At 47.1% G+C, this 26,445-nt stretch overlaps 1 protein-coding gene across 7 annotated transcripts in view; it reads right to left on the bottom strand.

Moving 5' to 3' along the window:
- The window catches only part of BEND2 (BEN domain containing 2), a 1,020,032-nt gene that overhangs the window by 671,901 nt on the left and 321,686 nt on the right, over positions 1 to 26,445 (bottom strand). For all 7 annotated transcript variants that reach the window (XM_069636821.1, XM_069636826.1, XM_069636822.1 and 4 more), the window contains one exon: positions 23,561 to 23,706. In XM_069636821.1, coding sequence (XP_069492922.1) covers positions 23,561 to 23,644 — 84 coding nt within the window. In that variant the 5' untranslated portion in view covers positions 23,645 to 23,706. The remainder of the gene's footprint in view (positions 1 to 23,560; positions 23,707 to 26,445) is intronic.

The following is a 26,445-nucleotide window of genomic DNA, read 5'->3' as shown; positions in this document are numbered from 1 at the left end:
CCATCCTGTATGGGCGTCCCTCGCGAGGGCAGGAACAGAACCTCTTTTCCACCAGAAAAATACATTTCCCCTTTAAATGTACTGGTGTGCGGCATCAGGAGCACAGGCTCCCTTAACCCCACCCACCGGCACCACACCTCAGTCCCCTTTCGACACATCGGCTGTATTATAGTCTAACAACCTCACTGGTCTTATTATAGGGGGGATGGTTGGTGGGATGTATGGAGGGAAGGGGACTATGGCCCAGGACTACGTTAGTCACTCTGGTGAGTAACAATTAATTACTCCTACGTCTGTCCACTTTCTTCCATCCTGTATTGGCTACTACAACTGGCAACTCCCTGGGGAGGAGAGCCTGCCCATCTAGGCAAATAGATTACTAAGCACCGCTTGGCCGAAGGCTGCATCAGCCTTGGCACTGGTAATCAAGCAGTAGTGCTTACAAAAAGTCGAAGGAGTGGCCCATGTTGCCGCCCTGCTGATCACCTGCCAGGGAACGTGGTGCTGGAACACGACTGCTGTCGCCTTAGCTCTTACAACATGTGCATGAATGCCCTGCGGCGGATCATTGGCTGCACCTTGTATGCCTCATTGATCGCCGCTGTCCTCCATCGTGCTATGGATGCCTTGGAGGCCTGCTGTTTAGGCCTAGAGAATCCAAATGTCACAAACAGGGTGTTTGTCTTGCGGATGCTTTTCGTTCTGTCTAGATAGAATTTCAACACCCTCCTGACATCTAGGCAGTGGAGCGTCTTTTCTGCATCCTCCTCGGGGTCCAGGAAGAATGCGGGGAGCACAAGCTTCTCGTTGAAATGGAATGATGACACCACTTTCGGGAGAAACTTGGGGTGCGTGCGGAGCATGATCTTGTCCTTGTGTAATCTAGTGTTCGGCTCCGACGCTACTAGCGCCTAGATCTCGCTCACTCTGGGCAGATGTGAACGCTGCCAGAAGGGCTGTCTTTAGAGTGACCAACTTAAGATCTGCCACTGTCATGGGTTCAAATAGTTTGTGTGCTATAGCGCTTAGCACTATGTTCAGGTCCCAAACGGGATGCAGACGCCTGACCGGGGGGTAAAGCCTGGTCAACCCTGATGTTTCTTTACTACAGGATTGGCCAAAGAGAGAACAAGAGAATCAGAGTTCCTTTATGCACCGATAGCAGCCAGGTACGTTCTGCAGCTATCAACCTCGACACCAGACCTGGCGAGATAGGCTGAGAATGATAAAACTTGGTCGAGGGTGCAGGTCAGTGGGTTAACCCTGTGTTCCTTGGCCCAAAAGCAGAATATTGTCCATTTACTTTTGTACTGCTTGCGCGTAGCCCGACTCCTAGCATTTTGAATGATCTCCAGATGGTCGCTGGACAGCTGAACGTGCTCTAGCATTAGCTGCTCAGGAACCAGGCCACTAGGGCTAGTCCCTCCAGGAGGGGAGTAGCACTGCACTACAGGGTCAACGCGCACAGTTGCGGGGATCTGGTGCCCCCCTGCTTTTTCATATAGAACATGCAGGTTGTATTGTCCCTCTGGATGCACAATGACCTGCCCTTAAAGGTCGGTTGAAAGGACCTATGGGCCAACTGTATAGGCATAAGCTCCAGTCAGTCTATGTGATTCTGCTGGTCCGTCTGGATCCAGAGACCATGCACAGAGTGTGCTCCCCGGATGGCTCCCCAGCCGTGGAGTGAGGAATCCGTGGTAATGGTGTACTCTATGGGGGGTGGACGGAAGGGTCTGCCCACCAGAATATTGACTTCCTGTTGCCACCATCTGAGGTTGTGGTCCAGGTGTTGTGGAATGGAGATCGGGGCTCCCTGATGGCCCGATTCCTGATCACAGGAATCCGCAAAATGTAGCTGATCCTCCTCATGCGCAGCCTAGTGTAAGGAATTGCCAGGAGACATGCCGCCAGCACTTCCAGAAGGTGTTGCTTCCACCAGGCTGTGGTGATCGATCTGCTGTGGAAACGGGAGACTGACGATCGAATTGCTGTCACCTTGTCCCCTGTGGAGAAATCATCTGCTGCCATGTGTCCCACAACAGGCCCAGAAACACCAGCATCTGAGTAGGGATGAACTGAGATTTCTGGTAGTTGATCGAAAACCCAGGTTCGAATAGGGTAGAGATGAGTTTCTCCACTGAGTCTCGGACCTGCTCCGGAGAGGAACCCCTTACAAGCCAGTCGTCGAGGTACGCTTAGACATGCAAACCCTCTGATCTGAGGTGAGCGGCCACCGCATTCATGAGCTGCGTGAAGACTCTTGGAGCTGAATTTAGCCCAAAGGTCAGAACTCTGTACTGGAATTGCAGACCCATGACTCGGAAACCTGAGGAAAGCCTGGTGAGGTTGCACAATGGCAACATGGAGATAATCGTCATTCAGGTCCAGGGAACACACGTCCGGTCTCCCCCAGAGTGTCTCGGCAATAGGTGCTGGCGTCACCATCTTGAATTTCTGCAAGAGTAGGTAAAGATTAAGGGAAGACAGATCCAACATCACTTGCAGGCCCGCCTGGTTTTTCTTCTGGATAGCGAAGATGCAGGAGTAAAATCCCTGCCCCTGCTGACCTATCGCTTCGCTCTCAACAAGGGAGAGAATATCCGTTAAGGGTGATGGTGTGCTGATCTGTGGAAGGGGAGGGGAACTTTGAGGAGGAGAGAAGAGGTAGCCGGAAGCCACAGGACACTACTGAGAGGACCCAGGTGTCAGCAAGCTTCACCTGCCAAGCCTGACTGTGCAGGGCCAGTCTGCACCCGACTGGGGTTCTGTGGACCTGATGCGGAACGCCATTGTTTCTTCTGGTCAGAGGCTGCAGCAGAGGAGTGGGGGACTGGAAGAACCCCTTATGAGCTATTTTGTGGTGCTTTCTCTGGTGTTGACTGGGAGATCTGTCTGGCTGTCTGGCTTTGTGGTCCTGGAACCCGCGGAAGCCCCCAAATGAGCGCCCCTTGTCTGAGCATGACTGGGACTGAACAAACAGGTTAGTGGCCGTTTTGGCCAGAATGGCAAGAGACTTTGCTGTCTGGGAGCTAGTCTTCTTTTTGTCAAGCTCCTCGTCAGTTGAGAAATGGAGGAGACCCCCGCCCCTCAAATGGAAGAGCAAGGATTATTTCCTGGACTTCTTGGTTGAACCTAGTGGACTTCAACCAGGCAGTGCGCCTCATGCCTGTTGCCAGACAGATCGCTCTATTACCCGTATCGATGTGGCCCACAGAGGCCTCCATGATATGATGTATGATATGATATTTTATTTATATCGCGCTCGTACACAAGTGTTTCAGAGTGCATACACAAGTGTTTACATCATATCTTGGGCTACAATTTTCGCCTCTGCCAGACCTGCTTTAAATGAGGCTTGCTTGTCCTTAGGGTTATCAGGCAGCAAGTCTGATCTCCCTCCACAGGCGCTGATTAACTGTAGCGAGGATAGCGTCTGCGTTGGCCTGCCTGATGTGTAGGCCAGCGTTTGAATAGACCTTCTTGCCATAAGAATTAAGGGTCTTTTCTTCCTTGTGGAGGAGGGTTGTCGTGGTGGTACTGGACGAGGAAGCCTGGAGTTTTGCATACATAGACGCAGCAGCAATCACTAAAGACAGGGGCTGTGGGTGTGTAGAGAGTAGTATGCTGTCCCCCTCGGTTTGCCTGAACCTAGCGGCAAGCTTTTCGTTGACGGGTTGTGTGGAATGGGGCTTTTGCCAGCCCTTTTTGGCCAATGTCTCTTTTTGTAGGGGGATGCCAGAGCAAGCCTCGGCCTCGATGCTCAGTACTTCCGCCAGAACCCCAGCTTCAGGGAGCTCCTGTTGTGGCTGGGGGACTCCTAGGTATTCTGACAAGTCAGCAATCCGGTAATGAAAGTCTTTCCCTGAGGAGGGCGTATCTTGCTTCTCCTTGTCTGTGTCCTGTTGGTCCACAATTTCCTGAGGGTGTGGGGGGTGTTGCCTGCGGGCCTCAGTGGTTCCTCCGTGGTGGGGGTATGGGACCGCACCCGAGTTGCTGGAGCCTTTGTACGAGGCTGTTGCGACGGTGGAGCGTGAGGGGGAGGCATAAGGTGCGTTGCAGTGGGTTGCGCCGGGCGGCCAGTGGCAACATGTCTTTAATAATGCCCCTGAGGATTACGCCCATCTGAGGGTAGTGCATGAGGGACATGAACTTGTCAAAAGACCTGTCCTCACAGGATGGCTGTGAGCGGTCTGGCGCAGGGAGGGCGAATATGCCAGCTGTCTGCCTAGCCCCTGTCCGTACATGGGGATATGATAAGACGTAGACCAGGTGACAGGTGTCAGTGGTGCCCAGTCTGTCCTAGGAGCCACACTTTCCCTTTGCTTATCTGTTGGTTGACAGGCATCCGTGCTCCTCTGCAAGGCTTCTCGCCTCTAATGTTCGGGGGTGACAGCCATCTTGTCTCTATCCGCCGCCATTTTGTCCGCGCCTTGAGCATGTGGACCTGTAGCTCTGCCCGCCCTGCACCTCGGGTGTATACCCGGGAGGCAGTAAGCCCTTGGCCTCCCAGCCGCTAGTGCTGGTCCTGCGTGAAGGCACCTCCTCAGTTAAAGACCTGATATCAGGGCGATGCCCCTCAGGCCGTGTCCCGGTGATCATGTAGCTCACAGGCCACTCGGCTGCAGGCCCGGTAGGGCACATGGACCCCTCGGCCATGAGCTGCGTAAGCCTCGGTGCTCCCTGCGCAGGTGTGAGGGCCAGACTGACCCCTCCCACCAGAGGGCTTCCCCGGGAAGAAGTCCCCTCTGCGGAGTGCCATTGAAAATAACTGTCTTCCCCACTGACATAGTCCTTGATGTTCTGTGGACGAGTCCTGTTGAAGAGTTCCCTTCAACACTCGAGTTGGTGCTTGAGTGACCTGGGCGTGAGGGAGTCGCATGCGGAGCATCTGTCCCAACCGTGGTCCTCACCAAGGCATTGAAGACAGAGCAAATGTGGATCTGCTGTCAGGAAGGAACCACCGCACAACGGACATCTGCTAATGCCTGTCGGGGCCGACATACACCGGGGACAGAGCTAGGGCACTGGTGGACAGTATTCCCAAGTCTGAAAAGGAAGAAAAAGTTTAGAAAAACTATTGGGGAAGACCATGGAATTACAAGGCAAAGCCTCACCCAGGAGCGCTGGTGGGGCGGTCTGTTCCAGTCGACACAGAAAAGGGGACCGAGGTGCGGTGCCGGTGGGTTGGGTTAAGGGAGGCAGTGCTCCTGAGGACACGCCGCTGCACACCAGTAAATTTAAAGGGGAAATGTATTTTTCTGGTGGGAAAGAGGTTCTGTTCCCATCCCTCGAGAGGGATGCCCATACAGGATGGAGGAAAGGGGACATGATATAGGAGTACAACAGGCACCAACTTATTTCAAGCACTCTCAATGCCTGAAAATGAGCAGACTAGCTGCACCCACTAATCTGAACGAGCCAGGACTTCGACACACACAGCTAGATTTAACCACGATGACCAGCATTGCAGCTAATCAACGCGGGACGTCCACTAACCATAAAAAGTGATTTTCAAGGTAGCGTGGCTCCATGACGAATGTGGAGCACCATCATCTTCGAGAGAGTTCTTTCACTCCACCCAAAAGGTAAGATTAACTTAGCTAGATGCCCAATCGATTTTAGAACGGGAAACACTCTCTAAGCAGGTCACCATCTTAAAACTATGTCCAACATTTTAGGGTTATGAATGTATTCTACCTGCTTGATTGCAAGCATACTACTATGAGGACTACCAACTTGTCTGAAACAAGGTAAATAGGATTCTGTCTTTTTAACCCTTTGTCCACTACCACTGATGTAACCCTACACATTCTGAACCAGCAAAAGCTTTTTTCCAAGTACAAGCCACAAAGTATTTTGATTCGCCTCATGTTGATTGATTGATTGATTTATTTATTGAGCGCCATTACTCTCATTACAAGTATGATGGTAATGGTATGAATGTGTGTGTTTTAAATTATTTTTTTAAAACGTTTTTATTATTTTATTCAAACAAACAATACAAACCAAACTTGCAGTGCATACATTTCAATTAGACATCGCTTTATCATGTCCACTGCTACCCTTATCCCACCCCCCGTACGAGCCTACTTCTATTCACCTTCTGCTCCTGCATCTTGTGTTAGGGTATCTCCTTCTATGGGTTCCGTTGGGTCTTGCCTTGATCCAAATAACTCTGCTATTAACAATTTCCAGGCCATCAGGGTCTCTGTCTCTTCCTCCCCCCCTGTACTGCTCGATTCTTGCCCTACCATGGTTTCTGCCCCAGCCCATTTCTGCAAATCTTTCCACCATACCTCTAGCCGTGGTCTGTGGCATGTCTTCCATCCCTTAGCAATCCTCCTCTTTGCAAGCGGGTATGCCAGGTCTTTTAGTTTGCCCACATGTTTAAGTTTTGGTGATCTAGGGAACCCCCGCAACAAGCAGGCCCACACTGTATCAACCGCAATCTTAATGCCTCTTTCTACTAGCTTGTGTGCCACCTCGCTCCAAAAGCGCTCGATAACCGGACATGACCAAAACATGTGCACCATGCCAGCATTCTCTTCATCACATTTGGGACATGCTTGCCGTCCTACATTTTTAAACCTGGCTATTCGCTGGGGTATCATATACGCCATATGCGTGATATACAGTTGAATCTGTTTCAATCTTGCATTTCTCGACACCTTCTTATGATACCCTTGGGCTCGTTCCCACATCCCATCATCCATCGGGGCCCCCACTTCCGCCTCCCAGTCTTGTCTCAATTGTACTACTTCCTTCCCCACCTTAGACATCATCATCTCGTATATTCTGGCTATCTTCAGTCCCCCTCAGCTATATCATATATTGTGTCTATGGTAACATCCGGTTCTCCCTCCAGTACCACTTCAGGCCATGTCTTCTTAATTCTCCGTACTATTCTGTGGTACGTAATGTACTGGCCTGTGTGTAACCCAGTTTCCTCCCCCAACACCTCAAAATCTATTATAGCCCCCTCTTGCCAAATATCCCCCATCGTTGCTATCCCAACAGGTTCCCAGTGGTTTCTGATTATAATCCTGAGTTGCTTTTCTTCACCCGCCAGTGCCACTAATGGCACCTGCGGGGAACACGGGGCTGGATTCTGCATCAATTGACATGCCCTACGCCACATCTTCCATCCGAGTACCATCATCCTAGGGCGCCCTCCCATTTCTGCCTTGGGCAGCCACATAACCTCTTTTTAAAAAAAATGGTGCACAATCTTGTCGAAACCGCCTAGACTCGGGGGTTGTCTCCTCTGAGAGCCATTTGGCCACATATTGCAGCTGGCTTGCCACATAGTAAACTTCGTAATTAGGCAGTTTTATACCCCCTTTCTCATAGAAATTCTGCAACTTCCAGATGGCCATGCCAAAGGAAGTCTCTACACACTATCCAATCTAATGAAGAACTTCTTAGGTATCAAGTACGGTATATTCCCAAAGTAGTGCAGGAGCCTAGGCAGGACCACCATCTTCAACATCGCCCCACGTCCCATCATTACTAAAGGCAGTTTCATCCAAAACCTCATACAGTTTTCGATTTTTTTCTTAATGGCTACCTCTGTATTGCCCTTATGCTCTTCTTCTACCATGTGGTATATATCTATCCCTAAGTAGCAAAATGTGCTAACATCCCACGGTATCTGCAACACCGGTAACTGTGTCAATGGGATCCCCTTGTAGCCACCCAATGGGAACATACTAGATTTCTGAGGGTTCACCGCTATGCCAGACAGCCCTGCGTATCTTCCCATCACTTCCAAAATATATTGGAGGTTTTCCTCCGGGTATCGCAAATACAACAACATGTCATCCGCATATAATGAAACTAGATGTCGTTCCTCTCCCACAGCAATACCTATCGTGTCATATTGTTGCCTCAAGTTTATCGCTAAGAGTTCCAAGGCCAATATATAAAGCATGGGGGACCATGCACATCCTTATCTGGTGCCCCGACGGTTCACTATATAGCATTTTCGCCCACTGCAGATACCCAGGCCCCATGTCATAGCCAGCCACGGCCGCCAACAGCCATGGCCACTTGACCGAATCAAAGGCCTTTATTGCGTTCAATGATACAATTGCCATTTCACTTTCATTCCCATTACCATGCTCAATAACTCGATGGAGTCGTCTAAGATTATTGGATATGTTCCTATTCGGCACATAGCCCGTCTGATCTAGATGTATTAATTTGCCAATAACCCTCCTCAGCCTATTTGCCAGAACAGCCGTCAGTATTTTGCTGTCTTGATTCAACATTGATAGGGGTCTGTATGAACCACAGCTATGCCCGGGCTTGTTGGGTTTGGGCAGCGGTATTATAACCGCTTCTCTAAGTGACTCTGGCAGTCTGCCCAGATCATATGCCTCATTCAACATTTCCAAAAGCGGGGGGAGCACTTCTCCCCTAAATGTTTTATAGAATTTGCTGGGGAGTCCATCAGCCCCCATAGTCTTGCAGGTGGGTGACTGCCTCACCACTTCTTCCAATTCTTCCAAAGTAATCGCTGCATCTAGCTCTTCTCTTTCCTCTGCACTGATCTGCGGCAATCCTATGTCCTCCAATGTTTCTACTATCTCCGTGTGATTGCTCACCCCATCATCCTCATATAACAACATATAATAGTCCGCTAATTCTTGGTTAACTCCCTCCTGGGTATCAACTACACTTCCATCTTCCCTTGTTATTGTTCTAATCGTGGGTCTGGGGTTTCACTCGTGTATAGCCATGCCAAAATCCTTCCTGGTTTATCCCCTTCCCGCATGCTGTCTCTCTATATATTTTTTTATAGTTTAGGTTACACAGCCTTTCCCAGTATCCAACACATTTCTGCTGTAGCCCGTGTATCAATTCAGTGCTTTCCTTGGTAACGTTTTCTCCTTTCAATACCCTTTCCAATTCTCCCTCCGCTTCCTGTAGGTCAGCTAGGATCCCTCCTTGCAGTCCTTTAGACTTTGCTATGGCTACCCCTCTCATCACAACTTTAAAGGTTTCCCACAACGTGCCCGCCAAGTCTACACTGCCAGTATTAATCTCAAAGTAGTTAATAATCTCTTCCCTCATATATTCTCTGAAAACTGTGTCTTTCAGTGCCTCTGCTCTGAGGCGCCATGTCGGAATCCTCACCCTCAGGGGTCAATACTGCCATCCGAGGTGTCAGATACCAGATTTGCCCTCGTAGTGTAGCCGATGAATTCTTCTTCCCAATGTACCCCTCTGGTTTTGACTAGAAAGAACCAGAGCGATCTATTGGAGAAAAGAATGGATGCCGGTGGAAATCCTGGAGTCTCCGTGGAACAACTCGGGTTGAAATGCGGGATGTCAAAGAGACTTGGATAAGGGTATCATGCAGCAATTCGGAACCAAACCTGCATAGGTGAGATAACAACACACCACAACCACAAGATTTGTAAAATGTGATACCGAAGATATACCATGCAAATGCAAAAAGGAAGGTTTTGTAATAACAACTGCCAGTAACAATAAGACAAAGACCACCCCCCTCCTTCTACCCAGTCTTATCAGAAAAAGGTTAACCGCTTACCGGTGTTTGTGTCCCAGGAGAAGGATAGTATTCGCAGGCGGAATCCAAGCAATCCACAAGAAGCAGTCCAAGACTATCCCGACGGCACGAGGACGCCTAATAACACCCTGACCCGCCGGCACGAGGACGTTAGCACACACAGGAAGTCTCTAGTCCGTGTACCACTACTACAGTTCAAAGTTCCAGAAATCCCAAGAACAAAATACTGAAGAGGATGAGGTCTGACCTGAAGAAAACGAGGTATCCAAGGAGCAGGCGAGAGAGGTCCAATAGCAATCCGAGATCAAGAAACCAGACGAGGCAATTCCAGGCAAGGCGACAAGAAAAAGGCAATCCAATAAACAGTCCGCGTCGAGGAGCCAAGGTGATCAATCACTGTGGAGGAAAGAACAGGGTAACAAGGACAGGAACGGGGAGAACAAGAACCAGATATGGGTAAACAGAATTCCAAACGCCACTAATCTGTGATCAGAAGCACCGAACCAGTAGGAGGAGGTGCTAATAAGGAAGCAATTCACGTGACAATCCGGCGCACTACTCGACGTGGTCCGAGGGAGGAGTAAAGTGGACGCCAGCGTTGCCATGCCAATTTCCAGATACCAGGTTTCGCCTTCCTTAAAGGGATACGAGCCCGTGGTTTAGCGAGGAACGAGTGCCCATACATAACACGAGGATCAAAGGCGAGTGGTCCGAGAGGACCCTCGCTTTGTATTCCGCCTGCGTGACCTCCGTCACTATATCTTGTGTGACAAAAACATAGCCCAACCTCATGTGCAATTGCTGCGGGGCAGAATAATGCGAGTATTGCCTCTCCTGGGGGTGCCGCAACCTCAACACATCTTCGAGCCCAAAGTCATTCAGCAATGTCTGCAACGCTTTAGCGGCTGGGTCAGGTCTGTCCAATTTCCCGTCCTATCTACCTACCTTAGGGTTTAGTATACAGTTAAAATCTCCTCCCCAAATCACTGCGTTCCCCACACATGTGCTGAGGTTGTTACACAGGGTTCTAAAATATGCTGCCGTGTTTTGGTTCGGGGCATACGTGTTTACAATACTTATCTCCCTATTTTCCACCAATCACCTCATTATGACCATCCTCCCATCCGTCTCAACTATCGTCTGTAACAGCTGAAACGGGACATGCGGCGGCACCCAAATAATCACTCCCCTGGCATAAGCTGAATATGCTGAGCCCACCATAGTCCCCTTCCATTTCTTCCCAATCATCTCCATCTTATCCCGCATCAGGTGCGTCTCTTGAAACAAGGCTATATCTATCTTCTGTCTACGCAGGTATAGCATGACCTTATTCCTCTTTAAATAGCTATTGAGCCACCTGACATTCCAAGTAATTATTTTAAGATCCCCCATAACTTAGCAGAGTCCCACCCCTCCCTCCCACCCATGCAGTCCAACTCCAATTGTATTCCCTGTCTATATAGGCTTGTTTCCCAATTTAAACTTCCCCCAACTAAAAACACACCCAACACCCCATGCCATCACCCACCCACCTCCCTTCCCTGTCCCAACAACACCCTCTGTTGCCCAGATCCATCCCTGGATCTCAGGCACCCCCGCATCTAGCCCTTTCTGGCACTAGCCCGTACTCACGGCTCAGCAGGGTAAAGTCACCTAGTGGCTGTCTTACTACTTATTCCTGGGGGTAGGTTGCCTCCGACCTGCTGCTCCTGAATACTTTAAGTCCACTAAGTTTACCGCCACTCATTTTACTTATGCATTGTGTTCTCTATATTCCAGTCCAATAGGGTAGGTGAGTCCAGTAATGCAATAATACAATTCAATGTTCCACGGTCTATCACTAGGACTCCCCTCCCTGATTTATCCCCTCGGCATACATGATACCTTCCTCTCACTTGTCATGTCCCTCCTGATCTTGATCCTCATCTCGTTCCGGGCAGCCCTGCAAATCCAACCATGTCGCCGCTTCCTCCGGGGTGTCGAAGAAGAACGCTCTACTTTTGTGCAAGACCTTCAGCTTCGCAGGGTACAAAAGCATATACTTGATCCCAGCCGTGCGCAGTCTTCTCTTGACCGCCACATAGCTATATCGCTGTCTCTGCACCAACATGGTATAATCAGGATACGCCGTGATGTTGGAAGATGCCCTTTCTATCGTTCCACCTTTACGAAAGTACTCCAGGATCTTCTCTCTGTCTTTATAGTTCAGGCCGTGGTTTCCTCATCAGGGCCTGATCTGCTTGTTCGACGGTAAACCCTTGTGAGAGCATGTCTGCCCCTATCTCTTGCAGGATCATATTCTCCACATAGTCCGTGGGGGCCTGACCTTCTTCTCCCTCCGGCAGGCCGACCACACGGATGTTGTTTCGTCTCGCCCATCCTTCCGCTTCCTCCGCTCGGTTCTCGAGATTGGCTACCTGTTGCTTGATTATGTAGATCTCCTTCGCATTAATTGTGCTGGTGTCTGTGTTGGTTTTGACCGGACTCTCTAGGCCACTTGTTCTCTCAGCAGCGCTCTGACATCCTGTCGCAGTAGAGTGAGTTCAATGCCCACTGCATCTATTTTGTTCTCCAAGGCCGTCCGTAGGTCCGCCATTGCCATTCCCAATGAGGTCCTCAGCTCTGTTAAAGCTGCTAGGACCAGGTGGTTTTCTCCTTCAGGGGTACTGTCCGCAGAAGCTGTCGCTGTGCTCTGTGTTGGAGCAGTAGGGGTCCATTGTGTCTTGGCAAAGGCCTCCATTGTGGGTTGCTTGCTCTTGGCCCTGAGTCCTTTCGCCGACATCATGCAACCCTGCCTGCATTTCCAATTCCAGCCCCTACGTATCGTGCTGGTGCTGTACCCCAGTACTCCTGTAATGCCACCAGATCAATTCGGGTCCGGGGGCATCGTTCTCAGAGGGCTGCGTTCTGTGATGGCGTGCGCTGTGTCATATGTCGAGTGGGTCGTGTCCTCCCACGTACCTTCTCCGACTATTGTGGTCTTATGTGATGCTTGGTGTTACGTGTTCACCACAGTGATTGCCGCCTTTCTTCTTATTGGGCCTTCCTCCAGCAACGGTCCAGGATAGGGGGACTTGTTATTCACTCTAGGTACTACAGTACCAGTAATCACCAATTCTTGTGTTTTTACAAAGCAGCGTACCAGTATGGGTCCAGCTGCGTTGTATAGGTCTCATGTACTCTGAGGGGCAACAATATCAGGTTGATTTACTGGGCACATGTCTCTCAGCAAAATAGAAGTGCAGGCTCCCACTGCCCTCCAAGCCCTAGTGCAGCTCTTTGTTGTATGGAACACCTATTCTGTCTGATGCAGTAACAGGGCAGCTTTTTAAATAGTGTCCTCAGCACTCCACTGTAAACAGAGAATGTGTCTTGCTGACCTCACTGGCACTCGTATAGCACTGCTCGTTCGCCGGTGATCTTTCAGGGTAACAATGTCTCTTTCCGCCAGCTCTGCACGCGTTGCCACATCTGCTGCCTCCCAGTCTAGGCACCCCGCCTGCGTCCTGTGCGCTCTGCTATTTTGCAGCACTGGTATTCCCCACTGGCAGCCACACGTACTGCCTGACGAGAGGAGAGGCCTGGATACTTGTATCTTTTTTTTTTTACAGTAATGTTGCTGGAGCGTGGATCAGCTGCACTGCAGTCGGCTCGCGTGTAATCCGTTCCGGTGCTCGGCGACCAAGCGCTGGTATTCTTCCAGGCTCCCGTCAGCTATTAAATGTTTCTGCTCCCCGCGTCGGTCGCACCTGGGTAGACACTGCGCGCCTGTATTAAGAGCAGGAGCCCGGCGCAAGTCGTATCAACGCTGGGCTCCAGTCAGTGCGTATGTTGACTCAGTGTCCCCGGTCGCCACCGAACTCGCTTTCCTCCTTTCATTGCCAGGCATCCATCGCGGCTACTCCGAAATCCTTTGTTCTCTGTGGCTGACGGACGGCGGCCATCTTCTTTCCCTCGTTATGTGAGCCTCGGGATGTTCTCGGGCTGCGATCTTCCTGGTTCCTGCTGGAATCAGCGTCGCTTCTTCACACAGCGTGCCTCAGGGTTTCCCATGCCTATGCTCCAAGTTTTAGGTCTTTCTTGCTTCTATTCACGCGGTTTTCTCTGGATGTTGACAGGATCATCAGGAGCGACAGTGGAGCCACGACCCTTCACATGGCTGCTTAGCCACGCCCCCGGTATAAATGTGTGTTATTTTAAATACCTCCTATTTTTAAGCTACGATCCCATTAGGATTCAGGGATGCAGGATACATTTACAGAATGAGGTGCACATAAATAATTGGTAAAAAACACTTATTTATCCTATGTAGAACTTAGCAGTGTCCTAAATATCCCATGCAAGCCCAGTTCACAATTGAGAGGTATTTAAAAAGCTATTACCCCCACAAAACTCCTGGTTGCCGAAGTACTTACTTGTCGAGGCCCTTTCCTCCACGGCCTGCTGCTCCCAGCATACAAATGGAACTCTCTGCAAGTTGGTCTGGAAATCAGAACCATGTGCACAGATGTTCTGCTGCAAGACAGAGCGGCAGCAGAAGACTAGGTTCAGATGGAGGACAAAGTGTCTGAGAGAATGTGTGAGGGGGGAATGCGGGGTGGGGGAGGTGTAGCACATATACTTTTCTTGCTTAATGATATTCCCACCTCAAGGTGGCACCAGGGCTCTATATCTCCATGGCAACTGCTCATGTCATTCTTGGAATGCTGTCAGCAGTACGGTGAAGGCCACAAAATAAAACAAAGCATTTGGAGGTGGATTCCTCCAACACTACTACTCCTCCGCATAATGAAAGGAAGAGGAAGAAGGCAGTCAGAAAATAAAAAAATAAAAAGTTGGTGCAGAGATTGAGGAAGGCACCGAAAGGGGGAAAGAGAAGTTCTCCCTTGTCATCTTCCTCCTTCAGCTCAGAAACGTCTACACCCTCTTCCTCCAGTATCTCAGACCTGTAGAAAAAAAAGAGGGAGAAGCACTTGGACAAGGAGGCCACTGCTAGGGCATCAGCACAAATTGCCTCTTATATGGGATTCCTGGCGGAATCAGAGCCCACACCTGAAGCAGGCAAATGACTACTGCCGAAGCAGTTCAAGAGGACAGCTTCAAAAGGTCTTACTAAGTTGCCAGAGATAAAAGATGAGATTTTTAAAGAATGGGCAGAGCAGACAGAAGACGGGCTCCCAGATTCCTGGCAAAAATGTTTCCATTAAAGGGATTGGGAAATTAACTGCCACGCATGGTTGAGATTTACAAAATTCTATCCAGCTTGGTGGGCCAGTCCGCCATGCCTCCAGAAGAAACTATTAAAGATGGAGTGGACAGAAAGGCTGATTAGTCAGCGAAGAAAGTATATACAGGGCACATTTCACAATGAGATCACGTGTTTATGCATTATATGATGCAGAAACAGCTGTGGGCTGTTTTTTGCAGCTTGGCAAGGTAATCAATGCGCTTCCATTCTGCAGAAGATGCAGATGGCATTCTTATCAGACTTAGCCTATGACAGAGTAAAAGCTTTGACTACAGTGATGGGAGCAGTGGTTGCTAGCAGGAGACCGTTTCATTTAGGGGATTGGTGGATGCATGCCCATTTAAAGGCAACAGCCTCCAGAGCCCCATTCATAAAAATATAAAAATAGTGCTGGTAAAAACATAAAAATATAAAAATGTGGAAGATATAAAACTAGTCCCAATAAAAATTTAAAGATAGAAAAGTAGAAAAAATAGGCTGTTATAGATGTATGTTCTCGTGAAAAATAGTAAAAAAAAATTGTCCCAATAAAAATGTGAAGATAGAAGAGTAGGAAAAGTCGCTTGTTAGAGATGCATGTTCTCGTGAAAAATACACCTTAATACTGTGTTGGTGATGTATTCAAAAAGTCCTCAGCATGAACACTTTTCTTACTGTTCCAGTGACAGTTCAGCATCACTGTTCCTCAAGTGGTGCAATGTGATTTATATCTTCTTCTGAAGTTCCTTGTTCCTTTTATCTTCTTTCTAAGCCTGCACTTGAGCTCTTGCCCTGTCTGTTTTCTTTCTCTTCTCCCTCGGGATCCTGGTAGTTGGGCAGGGAGGCATCACTCTTATATAGTCTTATGTTGGCTATGTGGATCCACAGAAAAAAGTTGACAACTGCACTGGTATTCAATTCTATTTCGTCTTTTTCTGTGCCTTTAGCGATAGCTACCAGCCTTTCCTTTGATGTCAAGAAACGAAAGAGAGGTATTTAGTCATGGACATCAAATAGTCATGTAACGTATTTACAAACACAGTCGCAGTGCTTTGGGCATCTGTTTGCACGTATGTGGGCAGAGTAATGGGCACATGCATCCTGCAACTTGTCACCAACTCATAAGGAGTCAGGTGATCATCTGAGCCTTGGGGATTAGGCAGGGCAAAAGAGAGCCAGCGGAAGGCAATACATATAGTCCTTATGCAGTGTGTCTCGCAATCTTGCTAACCAGTGAAGCCCAAGAGTTTTGCATGCATTATTAATGTAAAATAAATACATAAATAAATAAATCTCTGCAACATTCCCTGAGATTTTTCACTGTGTATACAACAGTGTTGCAAGGACATTCTGATGGCACTATCACTCCTTGCTTCATGAGTGCATTTATTGTTTCATACATACCAGCATCTGCTTCTTTGGACATTGAATACTGTTTTAGTCGAGGCAAAATTTCCCCTTTCTTTAATTTGATTTTTACTGCTCCAATCCCTTTTAACAACCCCACATCAAATGGACTGGTCGTCCATAGTGTGCTGGGTACCCTTGCCAAATCTTCTTCCATAATTGAGGTACTTTTTTAGCTAGCATTATTTGTTGTGGCACCTCTGTATACTCTATTCTTATCTGACATGGTATATTTATCTCAAACAATACCTCATCATCATAGTCACTGTAGTCAAACAAATCATCTGTCAACTGGGTCAGTCTGTGTGATGCGTCAAGTGCCATTACTGTGCGCTAACTCACCCCTTCCTCATCAGTGCTGTGTAAATTCACTATATCCTCCCTCACTACAGCCATCTCTAACTCAATTGTACCCATTCCCCTTCAGTTACATCTGTAGGTATCTGTGTTCTGAATAGAAAGTCTGTGGGTATTCTCAATAACTCCCTCATTTTGGGGGAAGCCATGCTAACCTCATTTGTACTCCATAGAAAAATACTTCAGGATCCACTGGTACTCCCCTCTGTACACTTTTTTAAAAAAATCTCTTTATTAGTATGTCATTAAATTAAATCACAGAAGAATCAAATACAGAAAGGAATAGTTAACCAGAGAACACAAACCAAAATCATTCAATTAAAGAACATATCAATAAACAAACAGCATAATCAAATGATCCCTCCAACATACTAAGAACATTTTCATTTTTGTAAACAATAAAAGAGCAAAATATAACAGTCAATATAAGAGTACTTTCTGCCCATGAAAGGTTTGTATGTATTATTTTGTTGTCTGGAAATATAGGACTGGTGTACAGCATACTATGCCGTCCTAGTGAATGATATTGACGTATTGAGTTTGGCCATAGGATCTCTTCCCAATATGTTAACAGGCGTCTTCCTGGAATACAGGAAAGGTATAGCTACCATCTGATCTCCTACTGTCACAGGAGGTTGTTGTCCCACTGTCAACTAAGAAGGAAAGAGTCTGGTCACTTATAGATACCTCCACCCTCTGTTCTTGTTCAGGGTCTGAAGTTACTGATAGGATAGGGCACATCAAGCTATTCCGTGGGCTGTCCTATTGGGGATACATGTTTAGTCCTGTCCCTAACCGCTGTCACTCCTCCTACCTGTAGTGTCTGTGGCAGAATATTGGTATCCCACTGTGTCACTGCTTGTTGTGATTGCACTGCACTCTGTGGTTGCTGTGTCAATGTCTGCTGTGGTGGTTGTGGCTGTATCTGTGGTCCTTGGGGTTGCTGCACCTACTGTGCTTGTGTCTGATCTGGTTAATATTGTTTGTAGTCATAATAACCATACTCCTGCTGTGGTGCACCACATGGTGCTGGATATGCCACCCCCCTCTTGGCCCATACTGCATTGTACCTTGCTACATTGCTCCTCCACTTCTACACACTCGCAAAATATGTCCTACTTTCCCACACGTCCAACATACTGCTGCAGTGCCCCCAGGTCCTACGAAGCGGGGTTGTCCCCCGGCAAACCCAAATCCTCTTCCTCCTCTGGGGTAAAAACTATTCTCCCCTCTTCTTGAAAAATAACCACCCATACCCTGCTGTGGCATCACAGCGCTCTGTCCATTATTTCCCTCTCCTCTATTTATCAATACCACTCCTACTGCCATTTTGGATAATTTCTTCTGCACCAATTTTGCCTCTTCTTTTTGGCTTTCCTCTATTTTCTTTTGATCCTTAACCTACAGTGATGGACCATAGTCAGCTTTATCTCTGGCCATGGTCTCATTTCAATCCTAACAATCTTTTTTAACTATCTCTGTATTTCTTCAGGTAGGTCCTGACATAGAATATGATAAAACACTGGTAAAGTTTTGTCCCAATGGTCTTTAGTTTCCAAACGCCAATGTTCTTTAATGTCTTGAATATAGGCAGCGGGGTCGTCAGTAGGCCCCATTTTCCTAGTCATTATGGCACGCATGTCAGATTTATCTGGAAATAGCACCCCAGTGCCTTCCATACATTAGCTCTACAATTATTAAATGGTGACCCATCATATTTAGTGGTGTTATGTTATGTCACTGCAAAATAGCCTGCTCGCTTCCATGCGTCCGTTGCCTGGTCACCCAATATGGATGCAAATATGCTTTTCATGTCACCTATAGCTAATGCTATCCCAGCTGTGTCTCTCTCTCTCTCTCTCTCTCTCTCTCTCTCTCGCAGATTCACCGGCACGCCCCTGCTGTCAGTGATGTCAGCTTATCCATCAAGTTATTTTTGTCTGTCTGACTCGATGGAGTATAGTGGGGTTGCCCTAATCCCTTGTGGAGCAGTGGGAATTGTGTTACCCGTTTCTTGTGCAAAGGTGATGCTGCGCAAGTTCTCCTTTTCAATGTCTCTGCTACACCGTGTTGATGACGTTCTGGCAAGTTCCTTAAGAAATATGGTGATTTATGGTCTTCATTTATGGGAAATACTTATGTGAGGGGTGGATATAGGCTTACGTTTGGGCCACAGCTAATCTGCTGTCTCCTAAACCAGGTCCTGTGGTATCCATTTGCGGGGCTTGCACCGCCTCTTCTCCCCCCTCTTCACCATCAATGTCTACCCAATCTGTTGCTCTGTCACTTTCTCCACTCTCGTCATCCTCAAATATGACATCAAAACTCACTCCCTTAGCAGGCTCCCTTACATATGTTCCACTCATTATCTCTGGCCCTGGTTTCCACTCCTTTCTCCCCACATCTCTGGCATCATACTTCTGCTCATCTTTTGGCTCATCTCCATCCTCATTTTTTCAATTATTTCCTTTTAGCCTCTTTACATACTGGATCCCTTTCTCCTACTTTCCCCTTCCTTCTTTGTCTTTCCATTTTCTCTCTAAGCAGCTTCTCTCTGTTCCCTCTCTTTCACCCTTTGTGCATTTTGCTCTATCTCTTCCTGTGTCTCCCTCCTGACTTCCTCCCTGGCTGCTTCCTTCATTTCTTTATACTCCACTACCATCACATAATTATTCTATGTGCCTTTCCCATGAATTTCAACAATATGTTTCCTCCTACCCATTTCTCTGGTTCCAGCATAGTCTCTCCACTATGCCCATTGCCTATGGGTATGCTTCTTTCCCTGTAACCATCTAGCTACATGCCTCTCACTCACCAGAGCTCTTCCTTAGCTGTTCTTAGCTGCTTTTCTAAGCTATGTAGCCCGCTATACTCTTCCTCATCCCTTAACTTTGTCTCTGAGCTGCGCCATGGTTCCTTCTCCATTTGCAGTAATGGCGCCTTTCCTTTTAACAATTTCACCCTTCTCCTACTATCATCACTTTTCTCATCAGGGGATTCATACCTGGGATTACTATAACCTACCACTGCTGCTTATACCAGGTATATTCCTGGTATGTTCGGGCTGGTGTGCTCTCCTCATACAGAGGCGGTACTGTGAATTGTGTGTGGATGCCTGCCTCAGCTGGTGATGGCGGGGCTGATGGCCAAGTGTAAGCGTTTTCCTCAGAGGGAGGAGGCGGCAGCGCTGTGGGCTGCTCACGTTCCCCCTGAAACATATTAAGCATCCATTCATTCTTAGCCCCCCTGTCTTTTCCTCAAAGGCCTTCCAGATTTCTAATACACCTATCCTGTTCTTAAGCTACCTGCCCTTGTTTGTGGCGTGTAAGTATGTGCACATGTGTTGCAGTACATTTTTACAGTGAGCGCCCTCTTGTGGCCACGACAGGTACATCTTCCCAGCAGTCCCTTTCATCCACTCAGCATGGTGCTTTATGGTTTTGGCACAATATCTAGGGAATGCTTTGCATCTGACATGGTGACAACTTTTAAGCAGCGCGCAGCTTGGCACTTACACAGAATAAACAATGCAAAATAGTGGCTAGCTTAACAATAATTAGAACAAAAATAGTCTTCACAATTCTCTAACACTCTTCCCTTACTCACACCTGCTCTCCACTTCAAATATACAACATCTATTAAATCGGTTTTCATTGTCTAGGGCCACGCCCCATCACCCAAATCCTACCTCTGGGTCACAAAAACAAAATCAGCTCACAATCTAAATGTTCAAACCCCATCAACCTCTACCAAACTATACAATCTGTTACTCTCACAACACAAAGAAAAACCCACCTCAATAGGACCTGCCTCAACACAACACAGGCAATCAACAATGTAATCGATTAAAACACAATACAACACAATAAAATACAGCTGTCTTCTGGTTTCTTTCTTTTTCCCCAGGGTTTCCTTATCTCTCTACCTCTTTTACCCTCAAAAGAAGGTGGGCCCTCAGCAGCCCTACTGCGTAGTGTTCCAAGACCTTGTCTAGGGCAATCCTTTATCACTTTTACTGTTTCTTAAATACCATACAATACATTTCCCACCCCCCAAATGTTACCATGCACATAGCATAGCATACTCACTTTCCGTTGACGTTTGAGGGTTGTTGGCACTGGGGTCCCTCAATTTGCCAGCTCCTCCTGTTGCTTCCAGATGGCAGTGGAAGACCAGGCAGGATTCCACACCAAAGCTGGCTCCTGCTGTCCTTCCTGTTAAGTTGTGCACAACAAAAATAAATCGCTCACCTGACCGAACTGCTGTCCAAAAAGGAGGGTGGCGAGGGCACCCCGAAGACCACAAACTCCAACCCTACTATGCTACCAGATGAAACAGAGGTCAAAAAGCCAAAACGCCCTCTGATATTTGCCAAAAAAGACGCAACACAGAGGGGATTGGGGTATGCCAAATGCAAGGTAACCCAGCTTTATTGCAATATAAACTGGGGAAAAAAACAAGATTAACAGCCAAGCTCTCACTCAAGATTTTCTCACATCTCACAGTTTTTATAGACATTTTGATGTCACAGTTATGAAAACCTATCGCTCCTGGTCATTAGTTCCCTCTACTAAGCTACATATATAATTCTATATGTTCAACAAAAATGATTGGACATTGACAACAGAAGCAAGTTTCACCAAATCTGGGCCCCCTTTCTAGACTACACGGAGCAGTTCCCGGGGGTGGCAAGACAGCCTCCAACCCTGCGATGAATGGAGAAACTTGACTAACAACACCCGACGGAGGCATAACGGACGCAGGTACCCCTGAGGCCAAGCCGGAGCCCAACACAGACAAGCCTCCCACCTCCCTGGTCGCAAGGCAAACTCAGGCCAAGGGTATGCCCCCCGAACCTAAAATACCGTTTCAAGAAAGAGACTCCCAATACAGCTTACTCTGAAAACTGATGTTCCCTGTGTCTCCCCTCCCCTCCCCCACTGTTTCTTTTTTGACTTCAGTTCTGCTGTTTTACCAGTTTTGTTGAAACAAAGCTTCAATGTAACCTGGGTTCCGATGACATGTCGGAAGCTGTATGTTTCCTGTCTGTTTTTTGTTATCCCTCTCCCTTACAAAAATCATAAAAAGTGTTGAACAAAAAAATGATTGGACAACTTCTTATCTAAGATCCCACCCAGACACCATCTCATAAAAATTTGCTACCTCATCATGCTTAAATATTATTGGTAGGCTCCAAATTACTTCTGCAGTGGAAAGGACATGTGCGGTGGAAAGGACATGTGCTTATCGGTCAACATTCGGTCACACTCTCCATGAACTGGTGGCATGATGACATATTTTATGTACATGGGAAGAGAGGACAAGCGCATTGCTTTTGTTCTTAATTAAATAGAACAGCCCATGTTATCCCTGCCATAATGTCGCTGAGTCTCAAGGACCTGTTCTTGCAACAGTAATCGTGCCATCCTATTCTTGACACATTTATGAATAACTATTTTGTGAGTCATGCTACTTCCACCCCGTTAGATTTCACTGCAGCAATTCGTTGTCTTTTTAGCTGCATCGCATTTCTCTGTCACGCTTAGCCGATCGCTGAGACATTAATCTGCCAACTGACCTGATTATGAACTTCCTGGGATGTTCAGTTCGTCCCACAGACTTCAAATAGTCTGCCATGATATTGTAACTTGATTTACTTTGCCAGTTGGATGCACACACTGGTATCTTGTTCCACCATTTAACCCTACCCTACGGAGTCTTTTGGGCTTTCACATTCCTTGGGAGCAGCTATTATCTTGCTGGCCAAAGCACTTTCCTGAATTAAATGTATTTGTTCAAATACCATGCTTAACTAGCTCCTCTCTTAAAGCTGCAGTGTTTAATTCTCTGCCGTGATTGGTGCATTTGTAAAATGGCAGCTTGTTGTCACGTTATTTTCCCCTGCAGGACACATTTATTTTCTATCTAGCGAGTTCCTGATGCATGCCTGTCACATTACATCTCCCTACCTTATGGGTAGCCGCAACCTTACCTTTCCTACAGTTGTCCTGCCCTACTTGTGTAGTGAGTCCCTATCTTGTGTACATGCCTTCCTGTCACCTAATCTATTATATTTTAAAACACACTAATTGTGCAAGCTAATGCCTCATCTTTTCCCTACTTGTGTAGCAAAACAAACTATTCTTTGTGCCAGCTGCATTTCCAGGAGAATTTAAAGTGCCGTTTCAAATGTGTCCTTTTTTATCTTGTAAGTTCGTTTCTTCTGAGGAAGGCAGGGGGCAGAGCTTGAACATGCTCTCTAGTCAATACATTCCCCACTACAAACACTACTGTTTCCGGTGCCAGCGAGGACAAGGAAGCACAAGGTAAGTGGGGACCGGGTAGGGGAACCTAAATGTGTGGAAAAGGGGAGTGGGGTGGGGAGAAGGAGACAAGGGGCGCACTTACCTGATTCTCGGCGAAGGAAGATGGCGGCTATGAGTAGACTCGAAATGGGGTCTATACCGTGTGGTAAACTGTTTTGAGCATCCTCATTGGCTGGGAGACCGCCACACCCCCTTTGCTGGGTACTAAAAATGAATATCAACCAACCAGAGCTCTGTTTCATCTACAGGTTACAAATAACCATGGTTAATGATGACCTTGTTGTAAACTGTCATTCTTCATGAAATAAGTCCAACTTCTTTAAATCTTAATTGCTTTTCATTAGAATTCTGACTCTAATGCATTTGTTCTCCTTTCACGTCTACAGCTTAAAAATGTTTTTCCTAACAATCCAATAATAGCAAGTGTGCTACAAACAGGACTACTCATCTCTAACTTTTAAGAACATACTACTGGGCATCGCATCCGCTTTTGGCTTTGATTTCTACTCTTTCAACACATTCCCTGACCTGGCCTAACAAACAGCAAGTAGACACACCATGTGTTACTCTTCATGGTTTATATTTTACACGCTCCTTTGTACTCAGCTTAATTGCTCAGGCCGTTTATCCACACCTTGTTCTCAGAAAAACAAGCATTGATTCACAAACTTCCAAATAACACCTTTTAAAATATTAAGTACGTACCACGCTTCCTGCAAGCATAGAGGTTCGTCTCCTTTTGTGCAAAAAGCCAAACTCCACTTCTGGTTCGTGGCTGTCACTGTGCATGCTTGCCGAGTGGCTCACCTTTAATATCCGTGGCTCACTTAGCCGAGATAATCTATCCTCTCCTATAAAACAAAATGGAGGTAAATTATGCAAACACAAATATTAAACACTAAACACATAATAAACATTGAGAATGCCTCACAAATCTGTAGGTAACTTTAAATGTCATTTGCAAAATATGCTCCCGGATTGACAAGGAAAAGGTGAATATAAAAGGAATTCACCTTTTTGTGATGTCAAAAGTTAATCTACAGCGCCAAGGCAAAAGTCCCCCCAAAAAGTGAGACACTTGGGGCAAAATACAAAAGTAGAACTGAGATAGGGAGAGCAAAAAAAGGATGGAGAGAAAAAAGGAGGGAGAGAAGGATAAGAAAAAGAAAAGTGACAGAAGAATGAAAAGTAGAGGAGATGAGGGAAGGCAAACAGGGAGGTAGGGAAGCTGTAAAAGCAGGAGTGAAAAGGATGGGTCAGGAGAACAAAATTCACATTTAGACTATCAAATGACATAATTGATTGCAAAGCAATCAATGTAAAAATGTACAAGAGATTTAAACACATTTGCAGTGCCCCTTGATTAAGGTTTTAAGAGAACAGACGTATTGACCACAGAGTAAGAGGAATCTACCTGTATAGCCTAAAAGTGAGAGACCTCTGAAAATGAGTGTGGTTAGTGCTAAGGTTCTGCTCACAATCATGTCAGTGATGGATAAAGAGACTCAAACTGTCTCACCTGTCCCTATGTATTTGAATATGACCAACTATGCATCCTATTATCCTTTTTGGTTTTCAAAACATACTCAGGGGTCTTCCAATCACAACATATAAAACTTGCACTCAAAAAAGAGCACACACCGGGGAAGAAGCAACACTGTTTATTACAGCTGGGCAAGCACAAATCAAACAGAACCGTGTACTAGAACTGATTGATGCGAGCTGGCATCTGTTTGTACAGTGAACAATAATTTTACATACTGAATACAATGGTAAAGGCATTAGATAAAGTTACAGCTTGAAGGTTTGTATTTTCTACCGTTCCCAAGAAATTCATTGGCTATGCTATGTCATATCTTTAGGGCTAATACATGTTAGTAGAAGATGATTGGAGCTAATGTTGAAGGATACGTATACAGCATACTATCACCACCGTAGTGGTCCCCTGGCACTCTGGCAGATCTGAAAAAAAGGGGAGTAAGTTAGGGCGCGTTAGTAGGATAAAGTTTGGAGTAAGAGCAAGGGAGCTGTGATGTACTATTGGCAGCTTCAGTTCGGTTAACACCGTCTGCTGAGCTTTTTGGTGTGGTATCCGGTCGGAGTCCGTCGTGTGCTGTTGTGTAAGGCTCTGTGTATAGCGTTTGTTGCTGCGGTGAAGTGTGTGCGGGTTGCTGCGGTTTCAGAGGTATGGCTGTGTTTGGTTAGGGTTTGAGAGGTGTGTGAAGAGGGGTGAGGTTTTAGTAGGGTTGGTTATTGGCATTGTTGTCATGGAAAAACGCGCACTCATATTGTGTGTCTTTCAAGATTTAGACAAAATGTCTTCCTTTTATTGAACTAGTTTCAGCAAGACTGGGCTGTCTCATTGCTCTGTCCATATGTTGCGTTAGTTAGTCTCTACAGTTCTATCTTTGTTCTTACTCAGGCCAGCCCCTACATCCCAGTCTGTGCCTGATGCAGACTGGTCCCCGCGGATCCGTCTAGTTGCAACCTATGCCCATACCCATAGCTCTGTCTGAGTGCGACACTGTACAGTTGAGACCTTAGCAGGATGTCTGGATTGACGCAAGTAACTCACCATACCTATGTCTCAGATGATTTCTAAAAGATCAACAGTATCCCAACTCATCGCTTCCACATGTGGCACCACAACAATCCTCACCCCTCCCAGGAACAGCTTGCAATTAGTAAAACAACATTTGTGCTGACCACGGAAAGTTTATAATACTGCCATTGGTCAGCACCATTGAGGAAAGACAAGAGACACCCTGCTTCTGGTGGGAAGGGAGACATTCACACAGTACCTGCTAGATATCAGCCTTCACAAAACCCTGTAGCGGATAATCTGAAGGCTGGCCACCACCCAGAACCAACAAAAGTACCTTTTGATTGGCCCTCCCATGAACGCCACTCTGTCCAGTTTCCCCTTCCCATAGCCTCCTGCCGATAGGCACTTGTGGCCATGTGAACAATTCTATGGCTCAAGTCCACTTTCTATTTTACCCTCCGAGTGCCCGCAAACTTGCTTGCCGCCCTGTCATTACATCACGCAGTGTTGTCTTAGCTGCTTCACTCGTGCCTGCGACGCGTCGGTTGAGTGGCTCCTCCCTCCTCCCAGGCTCATAGGGTGGTGATAATGTGTTTAGAATGGGGCTTCCCGGGCAGGGCCCTTCCTGGGGGCATCCCTGCTGAAGGTGTTTATTTGGGTATTTTTTCACTCTTTGGTGCTAAACATAGAAAGGTCTCTTGGGCTAATAGTACACACAATGCATCCCCCACCACCAAGTTTCCACACATGGTCTTATTCAATGGTGTAACTGCAGTTTGTTTGTGTTCCTGTGGTTTCCCCCCTAGAGGGTACCCATTCCCCCTTGCTTACTTTCGTAGGTGGTAGATGTGCCCCCCTATCAGGTGCTGAATTAGCTCCTTTAATCCATTACCATGGCTTTCTTCTCTAGGCAATCAGAACGTGAGGAATCCATGCCCTTACCACAGTAAAAGCCTGCAATGTATGCTTCTCCTTTGTTCGTCTCAGAGCTTCCAGATCTCTTGCCAATCAGGAAGCTTGGAATGGAGGCCTTAACCGCCTGTAA

This window comes from Ambystoma mexicanum, chromosome 7p, assembly GCF_040938575.1.
Source record: "Ambystoma mexicanum isolate Mex_15411 chromosome 7p, UKY_AmexF1_1, whole genome shotgun sequence".
Lineage (NCBI taxonomy): Eukaryota > Metazoa > Chordata > Amphibia > Caudata > Ambystomatidae > Ambystoma > Ambystoma mexicanum.
This window is presented reverse-complemented; position numbering and strand designations above follow the sequence as displayed.